Genomic DNA, 23,194 nt, shown 5'->3' on the forward strand with positions numbered 1-23,194 from the left:
TTATGTGGGAAGACAGTGTTGAATGATTTAAGAAGGCTCTGGTTTATAGACTTGAGAGGAGTGAGATAGCCCTTTGCCAGTCTAACCAGCATTTGTGAAGACCTCCTATGTGTGTTGACCCTGGGAGAGAGCAAGGCCCTGCTCTCCTGAGCCTTCAGACATCTAAAGGACACCAAAAGGCAGCCAATGCAAGAGGAGCTAGGGAAGAGGAACCAGGGTTTAGAGTCTTCCCTGTGGTGGAGGTCAGGTGTGTTCTTATACACAAGGGAGCCATGTGCACTGCAGGGGTGTAATCTGTGTTGTGTTGCTATGACAAAAGACCCAAGACTAGGTAATGCATATGGGAAGAAGTTAATTTGCTTCATGGTCTGGAATCTTGAATGTTCAAGATAGAGCAACCTCAGTGCTGACTGAACACAGGGTGCACAGCAGAAGGGAAACAGGGGATTGTGGAAGACACAGAGCAGAGGCTCTACCTTGCTTCTCAAGTACCCATCATACACTGCTCAGGCCTGCCTCACCAGGAACCAAGGCTCAATGTGGGTGTTAGGTGGGTTTCATAGACATGTTGAAACCACAGCAGGCTCTCCCTCTGATATGTTGGTTTTTGATGCAGTCTGGAGATTTAGGTGACAAGTCTCCCAGGTGAAGGAAAAGCATTTCAGGCAGTAAAAGCAGAGCATATGAAGACCCTGGTTCTCCCCTGGCGCTTCCTTATAGTGAAATGGTGTCCTACTTCATCCAGAGACACTACAAATTACAAAAAATACTAGGTAAATGGTAGATTCCATGTTTTTGGGGGTGGTGCAGCGAACATTTATTGATGGTATTTAAGAGAGTATGAAGGGCTCCCTAGGCCCCTCCTGTTGTTATGGGACTCTGGGATGGAAAGGTGAGGGAGATGCTCAGTGTTGGGAACAGGGACTCCTCAGCAATCAAGGGCCTTCCTCTTGCTCTCAGTGTCCTTGCTGGTAAGGGTGGTCCAGGGTTTCTTACTCCTTGGAGGCCATGAAGTCCATGACCCTGTTGATGTAGTCGTATTCATTGCCATACCAAGAAATGAGCTTTAGAAAGTTGTCATTGAGAGCAATGCCAGCCCCAGCATCAAAGGTTAAAGAGTGAGAGTTGCCTTTGAAGTTACAGGAGACAACCTGGTCCTCAGTGTAGCCCAGGATGCCCTTCAGTGGGCCCTCAGATGCCTGCTTCACCACCTTCTTGATATCACCATACGTGGCAGGTTTCTACAGGCTGCAAGTCAGATCCACAGTGGATTGGTGGTAGGAACATGGAAGGCCATGCCAGTGAGATTCCTGTTCAGCTCTGGAATGACCTTGCCCACAGCCTTGGCAGCACTAGTGGATGCAGGGATGATGTTCTGGGCAGCCCCATGGCCATCACTCCAAAGCTTTCCCCAGGGTCCATCCACAGTCTTCTGAGTGGCAGTGATAGCATGGACCATGGTCATAAGCACTCCATGAAGCCACAGTGGTATGGATGACCTTGGCTAGGGGGCCTAAGCAGTTGGTTGTGCAGGATGAATTGCAGACAATCTTGGGCGGGTTGTCATATTTCTTGTGGTTCCCACCCATCACAAACATGGCAGCCTCAGCAGAAGGGGCAGAGATGATGACCCTTTTGGCCCCACCCTTCAAGTGGGCCCCAGCCTTGTCCATGTTGGTGAAGAAGCCAGTAGACTTCACAACATTGTCAGCACCAGCATCATCCCATTTGATGTTAGCATGATTTGGCTCCAAAAGACAGTGATTGATGAGAAGCTTCCCATTCTCAACCTTGGCTGGGCCATTGTATTTACCATGGGTACAGCTGTACGGGATCATGTAGATGATGTAATTGAGGTCAATGAAAGGGTCATTGCTGGCAACAATCTCCACTTTGCCAAGTGCAGAGCTGAAGGCAGCCCTGGTAACCAGGTGCCCAATATGGACAAACCCATTCACACCAACATTCACCATTTTGTCTACAGTGTGAGGCTGGCACTGCACAAGAAGATGCAACTGTCTCTAGAAGAGAGAGAAGCAGAGAGCTGGTAAATTCCATGTTAAGGTACATGCACACAGAGTGGTCCAATCACTGGCAAAGTCCAAAGAAATGAGGTAAAGACATGGTGCTTCACACCTGTGATTCCCCACTTGTGGGAAGCCAAGGCAAGTGTGCCACTGTTACCTGTCTGAGATCCCCTTCATCACAAAGACAGATTTTACAAAGCAACATTTGGTGTATGAGAGAATTTGCTTACCAAATTACCAAAAAATTGGAGGGTGCAGGGCATCCAGATCCTGGGGTCCAGTATATAACATTTGAATACAGCAGGAGGAGACCAACCCCAACAGCTGGCATGTGGTACAGGCAGCAGTGCTACCCTCTGGTGAGCAGTCCTCACACTAGCATGGGACCCAGAGGCCTACCTATGCTGCAGATTCCTCCACAGCATGGACAGGGAGCTGAGCCTCCATGGCACTCTGCAGTGAGGGCTCTAGACCCTGGTGGAGTCTCCAAAGACTGCACAGCTCCCTAGATGTCTTCTGGAAAACAAGACCCTAAAGTTTCTGTCCTCTGGATCTGCTTTCTCCTTCCTCAGAGTCTGCCTCCGCCCTCTCTTCATTCCACAACCCTACTGTCTCCTGCCATTTCCCTGTCCAATGCTTCAGCTACCACATGGCAGCAATGTGTGTGGCCTGTTTCACAGCTCAACCTGCTGACCTCTCAGCCTTCACACCCCTGCCTCAGCCTTTGCTCTGCTGTCTTCAACCTCCTCTATCACTGTCTGTTCAGCTCTCACTTCTTAAAGGACAACATAGCTCTCAAGAGAAGCCTTTCATGGGGCCTAAAATGGCAATACCAGAGGAGACAGCTCCATGTGTTTCCTGGCTGAGTGAATGGGTTTAAGCAGTCTGTTTCTATAGGTGGGAAAAAAAGTGAGCCTACCACAGCCTTGCCTCTTCCTACCCTTCACAACAGTCCCTCTGCAGTGGGGGATGTTCCCTTATTGGGTTGAAGAAGAAAACCACGAAGCAAATAAAGGATGGGGCAAGACAAAGACAGGGCAGGGTCACAACGGTCAGTGGTCTGAGGTCTGGCTTGTCACTGGCTGTGAGTACAGCTCTTAACTAAACATTGAGGTCCCCAGTGTGACAGGGGGACACAGGCCTGACTGTGGAGGTCTGATTGAGAGGCCATGTGACCCTCTCCCTAGTCATCTTTCCCTTTGACTGTCAAATGACATGTGACCTTAGGAAGATCACTAAGAAGGGGAATAAGCTTAAGCAGGTTCTTGACCAGAACCTTATTGTCTTGCCAAAATACATACCTCCCAATGACACAAACAAAGGGCCTCAGGAAGTTCCAAGATGTGTCCTGGGAGGGGCCTAGAGAGGCTCAGACATGGGCACTTCCCTCCCCACTGAGCAGCCCAGGGCAGTTATAAAAGAGAACCAAGCTGGGTAGGAGCACCTGCCGCCATTACCATGAAGCTCGCTGGTGCTCTGGTGCTCCTCGGGGCCGCCCTGCTCCTGACTTCAGGGGGAGGTAGGTATTACCGTGTGGGGGTCAGGAATACAGGCTCTCCAGGCTCTCACACCCTCCATCCCCTGGGGTGTGCTGATGCCTGTCTTTCAGTTTAGTGTCACCTTGTCTTTGTGTTCCAGATTGTGGCATTTGCCCAGCTATAAAAGAGGATGTGGGTATATTTCTTAACGGGACCCCAGAAGACTATGTTGAGTACGTGAAAAAATACAAAGATGACCCTGAAATACTGGAAAATACGAAAAAAATCAAGAAATGTGTTGATAGCAAGTTGACAGAGGAAGACAAGGCAAATGCAAGCAAGTTCATTGTGAGTCTCTTTGTGTCTGTCTAGGGGCGGGGCTTGTGCTCCTCCCCATCTCTGAAGCTTCTCTGAGAATCCAGAAATGTGACACCCCTGACTGAGGATGTCAGGAGGATGAGGCAGGAAGGGACTCTCAGGCTGCCTGAGCTTGGCCTGGCTGCTCAGCTCAGCCAAGCCACACTAGATCCCTGCCCGAGTTTGGCCTCCATCACCCTTCCTGACACAGCCTCCCAGTGTAGCTGCACAGCACAGGGCCTGGCACCTTCTCCAGCTGGGGTCTTTATCCTAACTTTTCAAGCCTACCGCCCCAACCCCAAAACACTCATCTCTTCTCCTGTTCTCTGTACTTCCAAGGCCATTGTGTGGACACCAGGACTGAGACACTTAAAGGTGGGATTAAAGTGAACCCCCTCTTGTCCCTAGAACTATTAGGATCAGACACTGCCTCAGCTGCAGATGTCTGAGGGCCATCATCATCATGTGACAGGAGTCAGCTCCTTTGTGGGGCCTCAGCTGCCCACAGGCTCACCTGGAGCCCATTTCTCATATGTGTGCCTATGGTGTCTCAGAAGCTGGCTCCTCCCATCTGTCTGGATTGAGGCTCTTTACAGAGCTTGTCTCTACAGGCTGGGGACCAGGCTCCCTGGGCCTGGTCAGACCCAAGAGTAACTGCAAACCAGCTGCAGGGCCTTCCAGGAGATGTCCCCATGCATAGTCAGTGGGGCATGTGGTCTCCTTTACCTCTGAGGCCTCACTTGGCTTTCTCTTTGCAGGAAAAAGTAGAAGCCAGCTCGATATGTTGATGGGTACATCTTTGGTGTCAAGAAAGCCACTTGACTGCTCACCTGCATAGATGCAACAAGCCCTTCCCCTCCCCCCAGGTGTCTAAAAACAGGAATCCAACAATAAAAGCCTTGCAACTCATAGGGAAGCCTGGATTTTTGGATTCGAGGTTGGGTCTGATTGGGTGGAAGGATATTGCAGGGACAGCCAGTGGGACTTTGATATACCACAGCTCAATTGTGGTGCTGCCAAAATGTCCTGCAGAATGCATTAGAGAATCATAAGAGACCACAGTCACTACACCAGAGTGTCTGTCACTTCCATGGGACAGGGCCCACAGGGCACATACATGACCTCCCAGTCTGAACTTTCCAGGAACATGGAACTGAGTAAGGCCAGGGACACCAAGGGTCTGTTGAGGACCACACAGGCTCTAAATAGCAGAATCTGTCTCTACACTCCAGAGTGTGTGGGACAGGAGCCAGTTGTGAATTGTGTGTGTCTATGTGTATTTGGGCCTTTGTGCTTCTCTGGGCCTCTGTGTCCCATCTAGAAGACAAAAATAAATCTACCTATCTCCAAGGATGTCATGAGGCTTCCCACCCCTCACAGTGAACAGAAGTTCATCCTAGTAATCCATGTGGGACCTGGCCAGAACCAGACCTCAGTTTATCCTAATATCAACTACCCTGTTCTGAACCCAGTTAGTTCCCTACTGGGTGTTACACAGAGTGGGGACTCAGGGTCCTAGAGCTTTAGGACTTGTCCTGAGCCTCTGCTCTGTGGACATGTCTGGAAGTCCTTTCCCACACCAGTCATCAAATAGTCACCTTGAGGCCAGTCCTAAGGCCCTGTGCCTTACTGCTCCATCAATGAGCCGTGTCCTCACACGGGTCCCAGGCTCACACCATCTGGAATACCCAGAAGAACATATACAGGTTCCTCATGATTCAGAGGTTTATGGAAGGCCCAGAGAATGCTGGCTTTCTTGTTATAGGGCATGCTCTGAAAAGAGTAAAGTGTATTATTCTTTTTTAATGCTGTGAAAATATAATCACGGCTGAGTATTTATAAGGAAAAACTAATCATTTTGAAGGCTCCATGTTCAAAGTCCTGCAGCCTCGGTTTTTAGCCTCTGGTGAGAGCCCCCTCGCCAGCAGAGAGACAGAAAATAGCAAGACTCACGTGGCCTCTCACTGTGTATGTTATCTCCAGCTCTCACACTGGGGACCTACTCAGCCAGTCTATAGCATTTGTCCCTTCCCAGGGAAACACCCCAGAGACCTTATCACCTTTCCAGTTGTCTCCTGCTTCTCAATCACATCATATCTTGAGACCCTACAGTGGTGACTAAGTTTTCAGCACATGAACTCTTAGGGGACACAAGGAACCAGGTTCAAACCAAACAGCACAGGAGGAGGCCATCTTGCATGGACTGGGTCTGTGACCCAGGCCTCCAACTCACCAGTGTCTAGCCAGAGCTTGCTTCTGAAGGAGGCCTCCTGTCTTCTGGGAGCTAAGGGTGGTCTAGGGACTATGAAGATGCTATGACCTAGATCTCCTCACTACACATGTGGGACACAGGAGGCTATTCTACCATGCTTCTTTCTACAGATTAAAAAAACAATCTTAGCCTCTCAATCTGGTGCACAGCTCTACTTGGTTATCTGGGATTTCCTTAAATGCTAATGGCTTTTTATGTATACTTTCATGAAGGGTATTCATCTATGAATAAGTAGATTGTTGGATGAGGTAACTCTGGCTTCTCAAAGACAGAAGCTTCCTCTCTCCACTCATTGAAAGAATGTGACACTAGTGAAATATGTCCTAACACCCATGATTAGACAATATTCATTTCCACCATAGAAAAATGTTCAGCCTCACTTCCTATTCCTTGACTGTTGGGACTGCAGTGATGTTCCTGTTTTCATTCCTGTTGTTATTTGATATTTCCCATTTTAATTTTTTCTTCATTTTGCTTTTGACAAGCTCTCACTATATGGACTAGGCTGGGCTCAAAGTTGGAGAGAACTGCCTGTCTTCATCCCTTTGTTATAGGGTTTAAAAAATGTACCACCTTGACGCACCCATTTAAATTTCTTCTTCCCCTTCCTCCTCATCTTCTTCCTCTTCATCTTCTTTTTTCCTTTTTTTCTCTCTTTTTCTCTCTTCCTTTGAGTTACTTTTTCACCATTTAGTACTGGCTGTCCTTGAACTATCTGTGTATAGCAGGCTGCACTTGAACTCACTAAGACTCACATACATTTGCCTCATGAGTGCTTGGGTTAAAGACATTCACTCCCCTGCTCAGCATCTCTTTTAATATTTTGAGCAAACTCACTACAGTTTTATCAGTGTTATGAACCTAGAGTCCACAGAGGAAACTCACTTGGCACCAAGGACTCTAAAAGACCAGGAAACACAGTAGGAGCTCAGACTTGTCCTACAAAGAAAAACTTACTTCAAGGAGTGGGACACCCCAATCAGCAGGAAGTAGATAAGCTATAATATCACCTCCTTTCAAACCCCTGACTTTACTTGGGGATCTTCTTTTCTCTCTCCTTTTTTCCCCTCTTCTCTAGTGTTATGGGGTTGAAACGGTAGAAGAAGATGATAGGGAAAGAGTGGAATAAAGAAGAACCCACAAAGTAGCAAAAGATAGTGATGCCCACCATGGAGCCAAGTCAGGATGGGAACTGTGATTTCAAATGCAGTAGAGAAAGAAGGGGGGGGGGGGGAAAGAGGATGGGTTTTTTTTCAAGACATCATTAAAATTTTATTGCGACCACAACTACTGGGATATCTCCCATTCTGCTCCCAGAGGGAATTTTGTTTTTTAGTTTTTCTTCTTCTTAAATCTTTGTCAAAAAAGGTTAGAGGAATGTTTGTGCAACTGGAAAAATTGCTGGTGGAAATAGGGGTGGGGTCTGAGAAACAAAAAAAATGGCTAAAATGAGAAAACAAATTGGTGCGCTCTGCTCTGTCCTTTCTGAAAGGCTGGTCTGTCCCTGGGCACAGAACAAATAGTGCTCTGCTGACTTTACATTTTTTGAATGTTGTGAGAAAGGAACAACAGCATCCAAGAGACAGAAAAGATTGTGGAATGAAATCATCCTAAATACGGTAAGGATGTATTAACATCAGAATGAAATTTTTCGAAAGTTTTGCACTGGAGACAGTGATTTATTTATATTACTTCAGAAAATGAAAAACTTTGCATGCCATCAAAACTCATAAAGATTTGAATTGAGCAGGGAATGTCTCCTGAAACCTTGGCCACTAAACCAAGAAAGTGCTTACTTCAGTGAAAATGTTTCTGTTTATAATTTCCTTCTAAACATGGTGCAACTAATGGCTTAAAACACATACAAGAAAATGTAGTGAGAATTTTGGAATTTTGGGTTCTTTTAAAAACACAGAAATATTGTGGGAATATGGATTTGTTTTAATCCCAGGTGTAGGATACAGAGAGGGAGGGCTTCAGATTTTCCACAGTAGCTGACTATGATTTGCCTCACACTGTAGTATGAAAACAATTTTGCCAGCTGTGAATAGTTTCTGTGATTTTTGCTCTGTATAATTCTGAAGACATTTTAGAAGTTATAAAAATGCTATGGCCCTGAGAGGGATTGTTGGTTGGTTGTTTTGGGTTGTGGTTTGTTAAGTAGTCATTTGAAAAATAGAAACTACAAGAAGAAATTAGATATCCTGACAGCAAATATCAAAGTTTCCCCGTGGAACTCAATGCCCAAATCAGCATGAAGTTGTCTAATCACAATGTCATGTGCTTTCTGACCCCTGACTTTATTCAAAGATCTCTTTTCTGTCTAACCTTTTTTTTTTAATCTTGAAAGGAGGTTGGTAGAGTGGAAGGAAAAGTTTAGAGAAAGGTGGAAGAAAGAAGAACCTACACAGTAACTAACGAAAGGTTCCATGGACCCTTATCACCTCCCAGTAGCCCCATCTCCTAATACTGCTGAATTAGAGGTGACTTTGTATGGAAAGTTTCAAAGAGACATGAAACTCTGAAGCCACGGCTGTAAATGTGCTGGTGTTCCACTGTAGCTTCTGATAAGCCTAACCCAGTTCCTACCTGTCAGTTCTACCCTATCAGAAGATAGTTATTTTTCTTGATGTCTTGGAAGTTCCCTTAGAGGGATCAGGTCTTTTTCCATAGACCACATCCTCTGCCAGAATCTATTGCTGGAGCTCTACTCCTGTGGCTGGGTAATCTTTAGCCCTATGCATCCTCCTCCACCTTTGCAAAAGCAGCCGGGATACTGAGCTATACAAATGGGTCAGCATCCTCAGGAAGCAGAAGGAAATGGCAAATGCTACCTGTATATTGACAGATATTGAGATGAGTCAAACTTGAACCCCCGCCCCAGGTTGCTGGTTGGCCTCAAGAGAAGGAAAGCCCTGTATCTGCCTATGAACATTCACACTACTTCACATTTTGGGGAAGATAAAGCCTGAAGTTTTACATGTATATTTTAATTTATTTGTTTTGTGTTATAAATGTATTATAACATAATATTATATTATAGCATAATGTATTATAATATATTTATAATATAAATGTATATAATATATAAATATGTTATTTAAGTCTTGGGGTAGAAATGTAGTTACTGCATAGAGTGCTTGCCTAGCATGCATGAGGCCCTGAGGCTGATCCTCACCACTGCACAAAACTGCCATAGTGGCATACACCTGAGTAATCAACACTTGGAGGTGGAGATAGAAAGATCAGAAGTTCAAACTCATCCTCAGCCACATCGTAGGTGAGGCCACCCTGGGCTATAAAAAATTCTGAATTCTCAGACTGTAAGACCCACCAGGAAGAGAGAAAGTCCCTCTCAGTCCATGGGAATTCATGGCCACCCCAATAACTTCAAGACACCAAACTTGATGCAATTAACACGAGGTATATTTGATTTCAATGCATTGAGGCTGCACTTCAAGCCTGTCCTACACAGAGGCAAGCAATGAAGTACGACCCCCTTAGAGAAGAGGAAGAGCTTTTTAAAGGGAAAAACCACAACCCAGGGAGACGAGGGGGGAAATCATGATTAAGTATCTATAGAAAGCACCGGTCCAGTGTTCAGCTTTCATGACAGGTTCAAGGAATGGTCATGGGGAAATATCAAACCCTATCTAATTTGTCTTGCGGTCAGTTCTGTTCCTGGTATCCAGGGTGCACCAGCGCGCTGATCTGAACTCCCAGCTCAAACCCTATTCAATCTATCTTGTCTTGTAGATAGCTAGTTTCCTAGGACCCAGAGTGCAGAACAAGCTGATCTGCACTCTTGACTCCATCTGTGGAAGGTTTAAAAATTTTTAACTCTTTCATTTTCCCATTTCTGCTGATGTAGGTATTCTAATCATAGAATTAGATTTCAGTATCTTCACAATCTTGATTTTCTTGTCCCTGTAAAGTATGATATTGTTGGCATAACATCAAAATCTGAACAGCACTAATTTTTTTTCTAACAAAGGTAACTAATCTATTTTGAGATGTCTTCAACTTTCATCACTGTGGGGGTGGTCAGGAGTACCAGGTATGGTCTTTTTTAGTGAGGCTCAAGGTTCTCGACCCGGTGGCAGCAGATGAGAACAGCATCTTTAATCTGGAACTGATGAGGCACATTCAGGTCTCCAGTCTCATAAGCTTCTTTTTAACTGCTCCCAGATCTCATGTCGGACCACCTCAAGTGTTTTCATGTGGATAAACAGGGATTTAGAAAGAACAACATCAGAATCATATATTCTATCTATCACAGTAAGTGATGGAGACCCCCCCACATAAAATCTTATAAAGTGTTAACTTAAATCATAACCCAGAACAAGGCAAAAGGAAGGAGGGCTGTCCAGTCATCCCCAGCCGGTCTCTAAGGCTAGTAATAGTTTTATTTATTTTTTTTTACCTGTCCTGAGCTCTGGGGTCTGTAAGCACAATGTAATTAATCTCTAGCTAGGTGGCCAGTTCCTGACTTACCTGGGCAACAAAGGCAGGTCTATTGTCATACCCAATTATCTTGGGTATTTCAAACCTGTGGAAGTTCTCTTCTAAGATCTTCTTAGTCACCACATTGGCAGTCTCAGTCTTTGTAGGAAAGGCTTTTACCCAGCCTGGAAAAGTATCTGTAGCAGGTTTGACTTTTGTGAAGTCCACTTCTCAGTAGACCCCAGGTCTGTCTCTTTGAAGTCTTCTTCCTGGGGGACATCTTCAATCACAAAGCTGCTCCCATCAGTATACCAGTTCAGACTCTCTAGCCAAGGTTGGTCTTCTTCCAGAATGTCAATACAGTGATGGATGGGGGAGGAATCATCAGTCTCGGGCAGCAAGGTGGCAGGGTTCAGGATGGCCGGGGAGGCAAAGATTACCCTTTCATGTGGGCATTAATCATCTATCGGTCAGGGGACTGCCAGAAAATGTTCTCAAGGGAGTGGGGTCTCACAACAGTTGTCTGTTGTCTCAGAGTCAATTTATCAACATCTTTGTAAAAGCCAGCAGTGTCTAGAAACTCTCTCATTTGTCTTAGTTCTTTGTAGGCCTTTAAGTGTAAACAAATGTAGTGCCTGGCTTCTTTACCAGTAGCAGGGGGTGTTCCACAGTGACTGACAAGGAACCAGAATGTTTCTCTGGCTTCATGACTCATTGGGTACTGCCACACAATACTTCACTCCTCCAATAGAGGAGGCACTGGTTTTAGTCCAAGCTTTTGGAAATTCTGTTAACCATTTACTAATGTCGGGACTTCTTGCTGTTCCGGAAGCTCATGAAACCGGTACTCATTGTTTAGTTTTAAGGCCAATATCATAGAGGTGGGGGTTCTCTCAAGACCCCTGGTCTTGTCTGAGTAAACTTTAACTTTGTCTCTCTCCAACAAAGGCATAGGGCACTCAGGAATAGCTGAAATGAGACACTTGTCCTGTTGCAGCCCATACTGCCCAGCTTTGTGGGCCAAAATGTCCGGGATCACTCTGCTGCTCTGGTCCATGGGTCAGGGTCTAGCGAGAGAGAGAGAGAGAGAGAGAGAGAGAGAGAGAGAGAGAGAGAGGATGGAGGGGCAAGCGATGTGAAGAATGGAGACAAGACAGAGGTTCTGATCAAGTCTCTCTCTCCTTTATTGTGTGTCTTCTCTCTTATTGTCTCTCTCGTTGTGTCTCTCATTGAAGGGAAATCTGGGGTATTTATAGGCTTTTGCCACATGCCTTGTAGGCGGGTGGATACCATGTGCACCTTACAGGCATGTATGGCATGGATAGCACGTGGATAGCATGTCCACCTCATGTCTTGCAGGCATGGATACCACGTGCGCCTTGCAGCTGGGGTCACTAAACAGAAAAACAAGCTATGTGGGATAAACAAGATGTTTGTCAGAGTGTGCTTCAGCTGTTGTAGGCTATTGAAAACCAAGTCTCTTATCAGGGTATATGGTTCCAGATGGCTGCAAAGATGATCTAGCTGCTTTCTGCTAAAAGTTGGCTCCCAACATTGTCCTTTCTCTAGATCAACAGTTTGTGAAATAGGCACACTGATTTTTTTTTTCTTAACAGATGTCTTTGTATCTCTCTGTCTTGGTCTTCTGTTGCCCAGATTCCCTGTCCTTTCTCTCTCTCTATCTCTTATAACTGCGGCCAGTATTCTAGTCTTCAGTCTCTCTTTTGTAATATATTTTTGTCTCTCTAACTAAATCCTGCAGGGTATAATCCTGTAATCTCTCTATATGGTATAACTTCTTACCTGTCACCAGAGCCCAGCCACTCCCTACCTGTAGCCATGTTGAAGTCTCAGTCTGGTTGGTTAAGGGGGGCTTCTAACAGGATCTTTTCTCATTCTTCTATGGTAAAGAGAACCTGTAAAAGCTGCTGGCTATCATCTCAGTTAGGCTGGTGGGAAAACATTAAAGACTCTTCCAGTCTGGTCAGACTGGCAGGGTTATCTGAAAAGGAAGGGTGATTAATCTTCTAGTTTAGTCTGTGTCTCGTTCGACAGAAAGCCAAGGCTCGGGAGCCTGGCTTTCTCTTTCTCACCCATGGTGGTGGATCTTAGACCAGGTTCTGCCACAGAGTAATGTATGGGTGTTGATCAGGATAGGACCTTGGTCTTTCCTAAAAAGTAATAACTTTAACTTTAAAAATAATAGTCAAGTCAAAAGTCTCTTTTGGCGGCCGGTCAACATCAAAAGTCAGTCACTCTGAGACACAAAAAAATCTGTCATGGTCTTTTCAGTTATATCCTAAGCAGATTGTGGCACAGAAAATTCCAATAAGAATAGATAGTTGGCTAGAGAGATGGCTCAGCCGTTAAAAGCTAGACTCAACTAAAAATATAAGAGTTGAATTCCCAGCAACCACATGGTGGCTCACAACCATTTGTGGTGGTATCTAGTGCCCTCTTCTGGCTTGTAGGTGTACATTCAAAAAGAAAATGGTTTGCTTTTAATTTGATTTGTGTTTAATGATTTTCAAAAGTTGTTAAGAGATATTAATTGGCTAAAATCTTATCTTAAGCTTATCATAATAGAATTTGAACATCTGTTTGATATTATCAAGGGGGATGCAAGTCCTAATTCCCCTTGACAATTAACTAATAAAGGAGAGATAGCTTTGCTGAAAGTAGAGTAAACTGTTAGTTATCAACAGATAAATTACATAGACTATGAAAAATTATTGGCTGTTTGTGTTATTATTACTCATATGCCCACAGCAGCTCTTTGGCAAAAGAAAATGTTAATATAGATTCATCTTTCTTCATCTACAAGTAAAGTTTGAACATCCTACTATAAAATTATTATTGTGTTAGTACAAGATTGTAAGATACGATCCTAAAAATATTTTGAATAAAATGTTTATTCCTTATTCTAAATAGCAATTAAATTTTTAAAAATGATATTTGGCCTATTACATGGCAAACTTTTTAGGCAAATTTGATAATCATTATTCAAAAGACAAGTTGTTACAGTTTTTTGCTATGCATGCTTTTATATTTCCTGAAATTTACTAGGCATGCAGCCCATAGAAAAGATGTTTGCTGTATTTAATGTATTTACAGATACCTCATCTATTGAGAAGGCAGTATATGTAATTAGATCACATGTTTGTTTTCTTGAGTTTCCCCTGCTTGAGCACAAATAATTAAATTATGTGTTGTAGCCACTGTTTGAAATGCTGAAAAATCAAACGTTCAATTTATGTACTCATAGCAAGTATATGGCTCATGATTTATAATTGCTTAAAATTGTTCCTTTTTTAGATACTGCTAATTCTCAAATTTTATAGTTATTCAGAAAAATACAGCTTAATTTATGAAACATATACTGTTTCTTAACTTTATGAGACATTTAAAAGCTCATATTGGATTGCCTGAACCCCAGGGCAATGTCAGAGCAGATTTGTATACTAGGCAGATTATAGGCCTTTCAGAAATAATTGCCCATACAATCTTATTCTTTGCAGCATCAAAATAGTAATAGCTTGAGACAATAATTTGGCATTTCTAGAAAGTGTGCAAGTTAAATTGCAAAAGCTTGCTCTCAGTATCTTCAATTTTTTCATAATGGTGTTAAGCCTTTAGGACTTATATGTAATCAATTTTGGCAAGTAGATGTTACTTGTTTTTATTTTAAAAAATTAAAATATGTACATGTGACTTGACACCTTTTAGACTTTCTAGTTGCAACTACTTTAACAAGAGAAGCAACTAAAAATATAGTTAGTTATTGCCTATATTATTTTCCTGTGCTTAGACTAAGATAGGTAATGAAACTGGCTATTGCAGTTATTTGACTACAGTCAAACATTTGAGATGTTTTGTTGACAATTTAATATTACTGAGATTTCCTTATTATCCTCAAGGACAAGAAATTGTGAAGGAGAGATTATGAAACTTTAAAATAATATCTTCAAAACTCTCTGAGTGTGGGAAAAGCAGCTACTTGTTCCGCGCCCCTTTTTGAGTCCCCTTCACCCGCGAAAGAGACACGTGAGGCAGTGTTCGGGTAGTTACTACAGCAAGGCTTTACTCTTGTATCAGCTGAAGTGGAAGACACCAAGCCCGGAAAAGGCACTGCTTATATGCACCCTAGAGTGGCGTGTTCACTTCTGATTGGCTGTTCACTCATCACCCCATATTACACCCCGGGATGGGCAGTGGCTTGGCGCGCTTTTGCCTCTTGCACCTGCGCAGTTTAGTTGTTTACTTGTGGGAGCACAGGATGTCTGAGCCATCTTGTAATGGCGAATGCTATCACCGCTCGCCAGGGCTCCTAACATCTCCCCCTTTCAATTTTATTAAGATGGAACAGCCTTTTGCCTATCAAGCGCAGCACCAACTCAGTGAGGGAAAGCAGAGGCCTGATCCCCTGTGCAAAATGAGATATTGTAATGGGTTTCTTCTCTTGTTGTCGTGCAATGAGTAATACTTCCCATACCCATTTCGAAGCCTTTTTGTTGGGGAAAGGGAGCCTCTGCCCTGGGGCGCCACCAGGGGAGGAGGTTTCTTGGCATCAAACCTTTGTGCAATCAGGCATACTTTCGGGAAATCTATCCACACTCGTGGAACATTCCCTGTCGAGTACCCACTCACAAACACCTCTAAATATTCAGGTACCACAGTTATTCAGGCAAGGGCTGGCTAGACTTAGACTTCTCATCGACCCAGTGCAATGGGCTGAACCCTTGGGGTGCATCGACTGAGGGTCTCAGTCATCAGTTACTTTCTTAGCATAGATAGCCAAATTTCAGGGGAAGATCCTTGCTCAAGGCTACGAGTGCTTGGGCGATAGCGACCTTGTCACGTTTTTGTTGGGCTCTGAGCTTACAGACCAACCATAACATGAACACTAATCCACAACATAGGGCTGCACCAAACAGGCCTATCCCCACCCTTTAAGAAAGAAAGAAAAGGCAGAGTTAAGCCAAGAAGTAAAATTGCCAGGGATAACAGGGTCCACTCGTGTTCCATTAAGGCTCGAAATCCGGATCTGCAATCGCTGCTGCATCTGGTCCAGCTCCCTAGTCCAATTCCCTTGTAAATAAGCAGAAAGATTATGGCTTTGAATAAATGTATCGTTCATAAATCTCAGAGGTGTAATACATAGATGTGGGGTTGCTGACACGCAGCTCATCTGAACCACATCTGTGAGTTGTTCTACATGGGCTTGGAGCAAATCAACTCTCTGATTGACCAACAGAATGCCTGATGTCAAGTGTGCATCCACTTTCTGTAGAGTGGTCAAAGCCTCAGAAGTCTTTTCTGAAATTTGATTAACAACAGTAGCTGCTGTAACTTGATTAGCCAAGGCTATTCCGGCTGTCACAGCTGCAGCTGCAGAGATGGTAATAGCAGTGATAATGGCTGCAGTAATGCCAAAGTCTCTTTTATGTCTTATTAATGATGTAATAGGGAAAGTTTCAGGATCAGCTTCTACTGGGATGGGCACAAAGGTATGCACATGCACAACCAAGGCTAGGTCTAGTGATCCATTCCAGCATTGTGCTAAAAAGCATGTAACATTCTTACAGTCCAAGATATCAGAATTATTTTGAAAGTTGGATAACATAAAGAAAAATGGGGGGTCCACACACACCGACACCGGTTGTGCAGATGCATTCCTAAACACCTTATTAATTTTAATGTTATTCAAATGGCTAGAGATATTAGATCATGTAGCTGAAACATTTTGTACTTCATGAAATATACCATTCAACAAGGCAAAGGCAGATACACTGGCACTAGCTCCAGCCTCATTACTCAACACCCAATGACAAAAGGGCCAAATATTTTCTATGCCAGTGCTCTTACCTGTATTATTCATTATAGCCAAATCGAGAGGCGGGGATAAATTAAATCCTCTGGCAATTTGTTTCTTGGGTTTAATCTTAGACTGGCAAGGTAAAAACACCACTGGAAAGGACAAATCTGGATAGTACCACGGTATCATCTGTTGCAAAGTGGCATTATTGGTATGCCAATTGGACCTCTTAATTATAGTAACATTACTTCTAATCATGGTGGTGGTAATGTTTATAGGTGCTGATTAATTCAAACCAATATTTCCTGGTCCTTCCATCTGTCCTGAACTAATCTGACTCAAGACAGCCCCTAGCACTCTTGTGTCCACCTTACTACCAGTCACAGGATCCACCCAATTAGCAAGAGTAGCTTTCTTAAGAATCATACAAGGTGTATGTAGTTTACTTGTCTCATTATCCTTGCTTGCTGCCACAAAACAAAGTGTAAAGTTTAATGGAAAACTTGTAGCATTATATAACTCAGGCTGCTGGTGGGTGCGCCAAGAGCACAGGGCATCCATGTAACACTCAGTAGCTGTAAACAACAGCAGCACTGCAGAATTTGAATGTACTGGCATGGGAACAGGCCAAGATCTAACTATAGCCCATAGTGGTATACTTATCCCCAAATCAAACATCAGCATCAGGAGAATCAGAGCCGTTATCTTGCAATCTAGCTTCATTCTTCACGATCTACACCAGCCGCGTGGGGACCCAAATTGGATTGTCTTCACCCTGTGGAAAAACACAGACAGCTCCCCTCCCCGGCCATGGCCGGGGTCTATCGCGTCCCTGACCTTGGAGAAGGACAGCAGCCACCTCTAAATTTGCTGCCACAAGTCCTGCATTAGTGAGGGGACCTCCCAAGCCACGACAGACTCTCAACCAGTCTTGCAATCCCTTGGCTCTCCAGGGAGCAATGGCTGCATGGCATCCAGCTGTGGCATTTTCCAAGATCACTTGTTCTATCAATGGCATTGCCTGCTCTGGTTCCCCAAAGATTCCGCCAGCTGCCTCAGTCATGCGGGCCACAAAGTCAGTGAAGGACTCACTGGTCCCCTGAGTTATTTTGGACAAATAAAGATTACTGCCTTCCTTCCTAGGGAGAGACTTCCATGCCTTTATTGCAGCTGATGTTATCTGTGCGTAGACCTGCCCGGGATGAGTGGTCTGGTCGTTTGCGTGTACGCCAACTCCAGCCAGCATGTCAAAAGTCCATAATTGCTGTCCCTCAGTGTTTGCATTAATCCTGGCTTGTGCTTGCAGTGCCTCGTGCCACAAGGCCTTCCACTCTAGGTATTGGCCCATATTGTTAAGTACCACCTTCATTGTGTCCTGCCAGTCTCCTGGCGTCATAGCAGCTGCACTTAACCTCTCCACTTGGGATACGGTAAAATTAGCCCCAATTCCATATGCACATACTGCCTCAGCTAATTCTTTGACCTGCCTATACTCTACTGGGACATGAACACGTGCTCCTTCTGCCGCTTCAAAGACCGGAAATGCCAGCTGTAGCTGTCTCCAATATCCTGGACTGAGAAATGAATTAGAGACGCTGCCCGGGGCATAGGCCGGAGGCAAGGGCTGGGCTGAGGGACTCAAGGTTTTTCTTAGTCTTATCTCAGGACGGTTATTTTTTGCATAGGTGGCTGCCTCCTGCTCTAGGCTCTCTTCCTCTCCTTGCGTTAGGTCTTCATCGGAGCTGCTAAGGTCTATGGCAGCAAGCTCCTTAATGGGGTAAAGGGGGGTCCTTTTGACCTCCACTCTCTCTTCACCAGCCGGTAAAGGGTCATTAACCTTAAGAGGCCCTGCAGTGGCCCCTGTTCTTTTTGAGTACTCTTTTCTTTGACCAGGCTCCTTGGCCTGTCTCTGCTGCCCAGGCTTTTTTGCCTGCTTCTCCTTTCCAGGTTCCTTGGCCTTATCTTTTTCCCCAGACTCCTTGGCCTGATGCCAGCTAACACGCTCTGTTTCTGATACCCTGGAGTGGACCTCTCCTGAAACCTCTTGACTTGCCCTAATAGCTGTGCTGCAAGCTGGATCCTCACAACACAAATAAGCTAAAAGCGAAAGCAACGCAAGCAAGAGGCCAACTAGCACAGCGGCGGCAATGAGTGAAAATCCGCTCGCAACCAAGGCTTCCACCCCAAACATACCTCTCAGAGACATACCTCGATCCTGTAGTCTTTTAACCCGCCCCGAATCTCGGGGGGTCTCCCACAGCGACTTGAAATTCCCGTGTTTCGTCACCAGATTGTTCCGCGCCCCTTTTCGAGTCCCCTTCGCCCGCGAAAGAGACATGTGAGGCAGTGTTCGGGTAGTTACTACAGCAAGGCTTTATTCTTGTATCAGCTGAAGCGGAAGACACCAAGCCCGGAAAAGGCACTGCTTATATGCACCCTAGAGTGGCATGTTCACTTCTGATTGGCTGTTCACTCATCACCCCATATTACACCCCGGGATGGGCAGTGGCTTGGCGCGCTTTTGCCTCTTGCACCTGCGCAGTTTAGTTGTTTACTTGTGGGAGCACAGGATGTCTGAGCCATCTTGTAATGGCGAATGCTATCACCGCTCGCTGTGGCTCCTAACAGCTACTGGTGCTTCTTCCCTGGTTTTACAAGAAACTCTGAAAAATTGGCTTTTTTTAACTAGAAAGGAGGAATTATTCACCCCAAGGTCAACAAAAGAACACCTTGCTTTTGTCTTATTTGTTTTAAATTTTCTGCAAACTGATGCTAAAGTCAGTCTGCAGCAGATTGCCACTGGCATCCAGTCACTTCCAGCTCATTTGCCAGGGTCATATGGAGAGACCCCTTAACTGATACTTGATGTGGTCCTGATTCTGTTTTAATTTGGGGTAGAACCACTCTGCCCCACGTTTGTGGGCCAAAATGTCTCGGACCACTCTGTCAATTTTGGGACCCGCACTGCCAAAAGCCTTGGGGGCTAAGTTGTTAGAGCCCACACTGCCACAAGCTGCTCCAGTCCTCGGGTTGGGGGTTCAGCAAAAGAGAGAGTGAAGATGGACTCGAGGAATGGAGACCAGACAGAGTGTGATTCAACCCTGTTTATTCTTCAGTCTCTCTTCCTAGTCCAAGTCCCTAATTCCTAGTACCAAGTCTGAGATCCTAATTCCTAGTTCCTCTATAATAAATCTCAAGTCCTAATCTCTGTTCCAAGTTGCAAGTTCTCTTCCAAGTGCCTGTCTCAAGTACAAGTGTCTAATTCCTAGTTCTCTTTCCAAGTCTCATCTGTCTAATAATTTCTTCTGTCTGCCTCTAGCCTTTTATATGTCTCACTTCTAAGCCACGTCTTTAAGTCATGCCTTTAAGTCACACCCTCAAGTCTTGTCTCTAAATTACACCTTTAAGTCATACCTTTAATCCTCACACACCCAAGGGAAAATCCTGGGTATCTAAAACAAGATGTTATCAAAGTGTGCTCAGCTGTTGTAGGCTATTGTAAACAAGTCTCTTGTCAGGGTATATGACTCAAGATGGCAGCAAGGATGATAGCCACCTTCTGTCAGCTCCCCACAGTAAGCAACCATGGGCATGCTGGGAATTTAACATTTCTCCTCTGGAAAAGCATTCACTGCTCTTAACCACTGAGCCATCTCTCCAGCACTGCCACTGGGTTTCATTTTATTTTATTTTTGAATTTTTAAATACTTCTTCACAAATTAACTATACACCTTCTATGGGGTTTGGCCCTGTTCACTGTGTATTCAGATGCTGAGTTCTATGCCCAATGTGGGCATTATATTGACCAATGTGCTTTAAAGAACACTCCCCAGTAATCTCTGATTGGGTGATAAAAGGTTAGAGCCAGTGCATGAGCAGGAGAGAGAAAAAGGCAGAATTTGAGATTGAGTTGGCATGGTCTCAGGTACAGACCACATGGAGAGGGAGAAGAAGGTCGTCATGAAGCAGGATGGACCATGAACACATGCCCAAGAGAAAGTTGCCTTTAAGACACACAAGGAGCAGAGCAAGCCTGGTGAGACTCAAATAGCAAGTAATGTGAGGCCTATGGCTGCAATGTAGATTAGAGTAGATCAGAACCTGCACAGTCTAGGCTGACAACATTTTAATAAAAGTACCAGGTTTCTGTGTCTTTTATTCAGGGGATATACAGGGTAATGTGGGGCAGAAGCCTCTTATAAAAATACTTCAATAACTTTTGATTAAGCAAACTATAGAAAATTAGTAACTGCTGCAAGTGGACACCAGGTGGTGGTCTGGATCAATTTTCCAGAGTCCTGCTTTACTGGGTATTGAAAGGCCCTGCTCAAGGTCTTTGCTCAAACTTGCTGGAATCATTCATGGTGAATATTTGCCCACAGGTTGCTTTTCCCACTACTTCTTTGTAAACTCTTCAGCATTCTATCAGAAATATTTATTATCTTCAGAGTATTCTTCAGCTATGTCAGCCCAGAGTGGGTACTCAGGGGTGGGTCACTAGTGCTATGAGGAACTAGATTACTTGGTCAGTCTCGCTGGTTGGCCTCCAGGTTTCAGCACTAATTACTGGCAGACAGATGTGCCCCTTCTCCTCAAGGTTAGTGTCTTAGTTAGCATTTCATTGCTGTGAAGAGACAGCATGACCAAGGCAACTCTTATAAAGGACAGCATTTTACTGGGGTGGCTTACAGTTTCAGAAGTATCATCATGGTTGGAAATATGGCAGTGTGTGGGCAGACATGGTGCTTGAGTTCTACATCTCGATTCTAAGACAAACAGGAGACTATCATTCACACTGGGTGTAGCTTGAGCATAAGAGATCTCAAACCCACCCCCACAGTGATACACATCCTTAACAAGGCCACACCTACTTCAACAAGGCCACACCTACTTCAACAAGGCCACACCTCCTAATAGCACCCTCCCTAGGACCAAGCATTCTAACCTCTTCAATCCACCACAGTTAGGGTGATAGATCTTTGTGTTAATTGTGATCTTGGGTCATTTGAATGGATGTGTGCTGGAGAGTTGATTTCAATTCTGAAGACTCCTTATTATATGGAGGGTGGTCAAGAACAATAAGTTCTTGTGAAGTCAGTAACTGAGCTTCATGAACCTCCTGCTACAGAAGTTTTTCATCCCATGTTTGCAGATCTCTTCAAGCTCCTTCATCAGCCTCCTGCTTGCTGCCTTCTTGGATCTGGTCCTGCCACTGGATTTTTAAAAGTCACTTTATTTGTTTGTTCAGTTCTCTTCTCTTTGGTTGCAAATTAGTTTGGGAGCTAATCACAACTTAACATTCCACCTAAGGCAAGTTGACAAAACAAACTTCTAGCAATCAAGAACAAAAACAGATTAATAAAAGCAGAACGCAGCAGAAAAGGGGGGCAGTGGACACCAAAATCCTTCATACTTATATTAGAGCAGTCTAAAAGCTCTCTCCCAGGTGTCCATAATGAAATAATCAAAATAGGGAATAGAGAGATGGCTCAGGGGTACTATTGTGGTCTACAAGTTGGTCCACCAACCACATAAACATCAATCTCATTCAAATAGGGATGATATATTGAACTCACACCCTAATACTGGTCAGACCAAGATCATAGTTCACAATTTTCTAAACTATGACAATGGACATTTTTTCTGTCTGCTTATAAAGGAAAAAAACCACAATGAGTTCATTCATACTCAGGTGCAGGAAGTACTGCCTAGTGGTCTGCTATGACTCAAGATATTTTAGGCATGACAGTTCATATTGACCTTTGATTTTATAGGACCTACATAAAGCTTTGTGGAATTTCTTAAGATTAACAAACCTCAAAACATTCAGAACATAACAGGGGATGTGGTCAGCATGATCCTGCTCTGAATCAAGTCACATCTCTGTGTTGACTGGCAGGCATGCTACAGCAATAATATAAAATAGCTGGCAGGCATGGAACAGAATGGCTACAGCTATGCTGGGAGTTGAGGGGGTCAGAACATAACAGGTTATGAATGCAGAATACCACTAAGTGTAAAGGATTGCATCACCACCACCTAGGCAAACATATTATTTAAAAAGAAAAATCTTTTGAAAAGCAATAATGAAAGAGAAGAGTCATTATAACAACTTCTTCATTTGATTTATTTTTCTAAGGCAGTTTCGACAGTCTTCATTTTCTCTGTCTCACAAAGTCTAAAAGCTTGAGGCAAGGCAGCTTATCCAATCTGTGACATAGGCAAGCAAAAGTGGATCAGAAACATATGTCCAATACAGCTTTCCTGTCACCATTTTCAGGGTACTCAGAAAGTTCACGGTCAGCATCATTCTTTGTCCCAGCATCAGCATGTTACCACTCTGGCAGCTAACACACTCTGTTAGCATGCTGAATTAAAAAAAAAAAAAAAAAAAAAAAAACACAAACATGCCTTCTTCCCTCTATTGAATACCTAATCAGGACCATATCATATGACAGTATGTGGATCCTTCCATTTCACCTAGGCATAAGTATGCTGAGTTGTAGGGTGCCATAGACAGTCAGCAGACAGTTCCTTGGCATCCAAACTTTTTAAATTTAAAATAATAAGAGCATTATTTAAATAATTGTGTGGTTTGTGTGGATATAATTTCTCCTTTTTCATTTTATGAAGATATTGTTTTGCGGAGCAGTGGTGGCACACGCCTTTAATCCCAGCACTTGGGAGGCAGAGGCAGGTGGATTTCTGAGTTCAAGGCCAGCCTGGTCTACAGAGTGAGTTCCAGGACAGCCAGAGCTACACAGAGAAACCCTGTCTCGCAAAAGAAAAAAAAGAAAAAAAG

The 23,194-nt window shown here is 44.2% G+C and overlaps 1 protein-coding gene and 2 pseudogenes across 1 annotated transcript; 1 reads left to right on the plus strand and 2 right to left on the minus strand.

The window, feature by feature from the left end:
• Positions 1-992: 992 nt before the first annotated feature.
• LOC117696191 (glyceraldehyde-3-phosphate dehydrogenase pseudogene) lies at positions 993-1,973 on the minus strand (annotated as a pseudogene).
• Positions 1,974-3,485: 1,512 nt separating this feature from the next.
• On the plus strand, positions 3,486-4,771 carry LOC117693204 (major allergen I polypeptide chain 1-like). Its single transcript, XM_034483654.2, has 3 exons — positions 3,486-3,546; positions 3,666-3,853; positions 4,621-4,771. Exons 1-3 carry the CDS (start codon positions 3,486-3,488, stop codon positions 4,648-4,650), a joined length of 279 nt encoding a protein of 92 aa, XP_034339545.1. The 3' UTR covers positions 4,651-4,771.
• Positions 4,772-20,817: 16,046 nt separating this feature from the next.
• Positions 20,818-22,759, minus strand: LOC117720699 (ubiquitin-conjugating enzyme E2 L3 pseudogene; annotated as a pseudogene).
• Positions 22,760-23,194: the final 435 nt, after the last annotated feature.

The sequence above is a fragment of the Arvicanthis niloticus genome, chromosome 1 (genome assembly GCF_011762505.2).
Source record: "Arvicanthis niloticus isolate mArvNil1 chromosome 1, mArvNil1.pat.X, whole genome shotgun sequence".
Lineage (NCBI taxonomy): Eukaryota > Metazoa > Chordata > Mammalia > Rodentia > Muridae > Arvicanthis > Arvicanthis niloticus.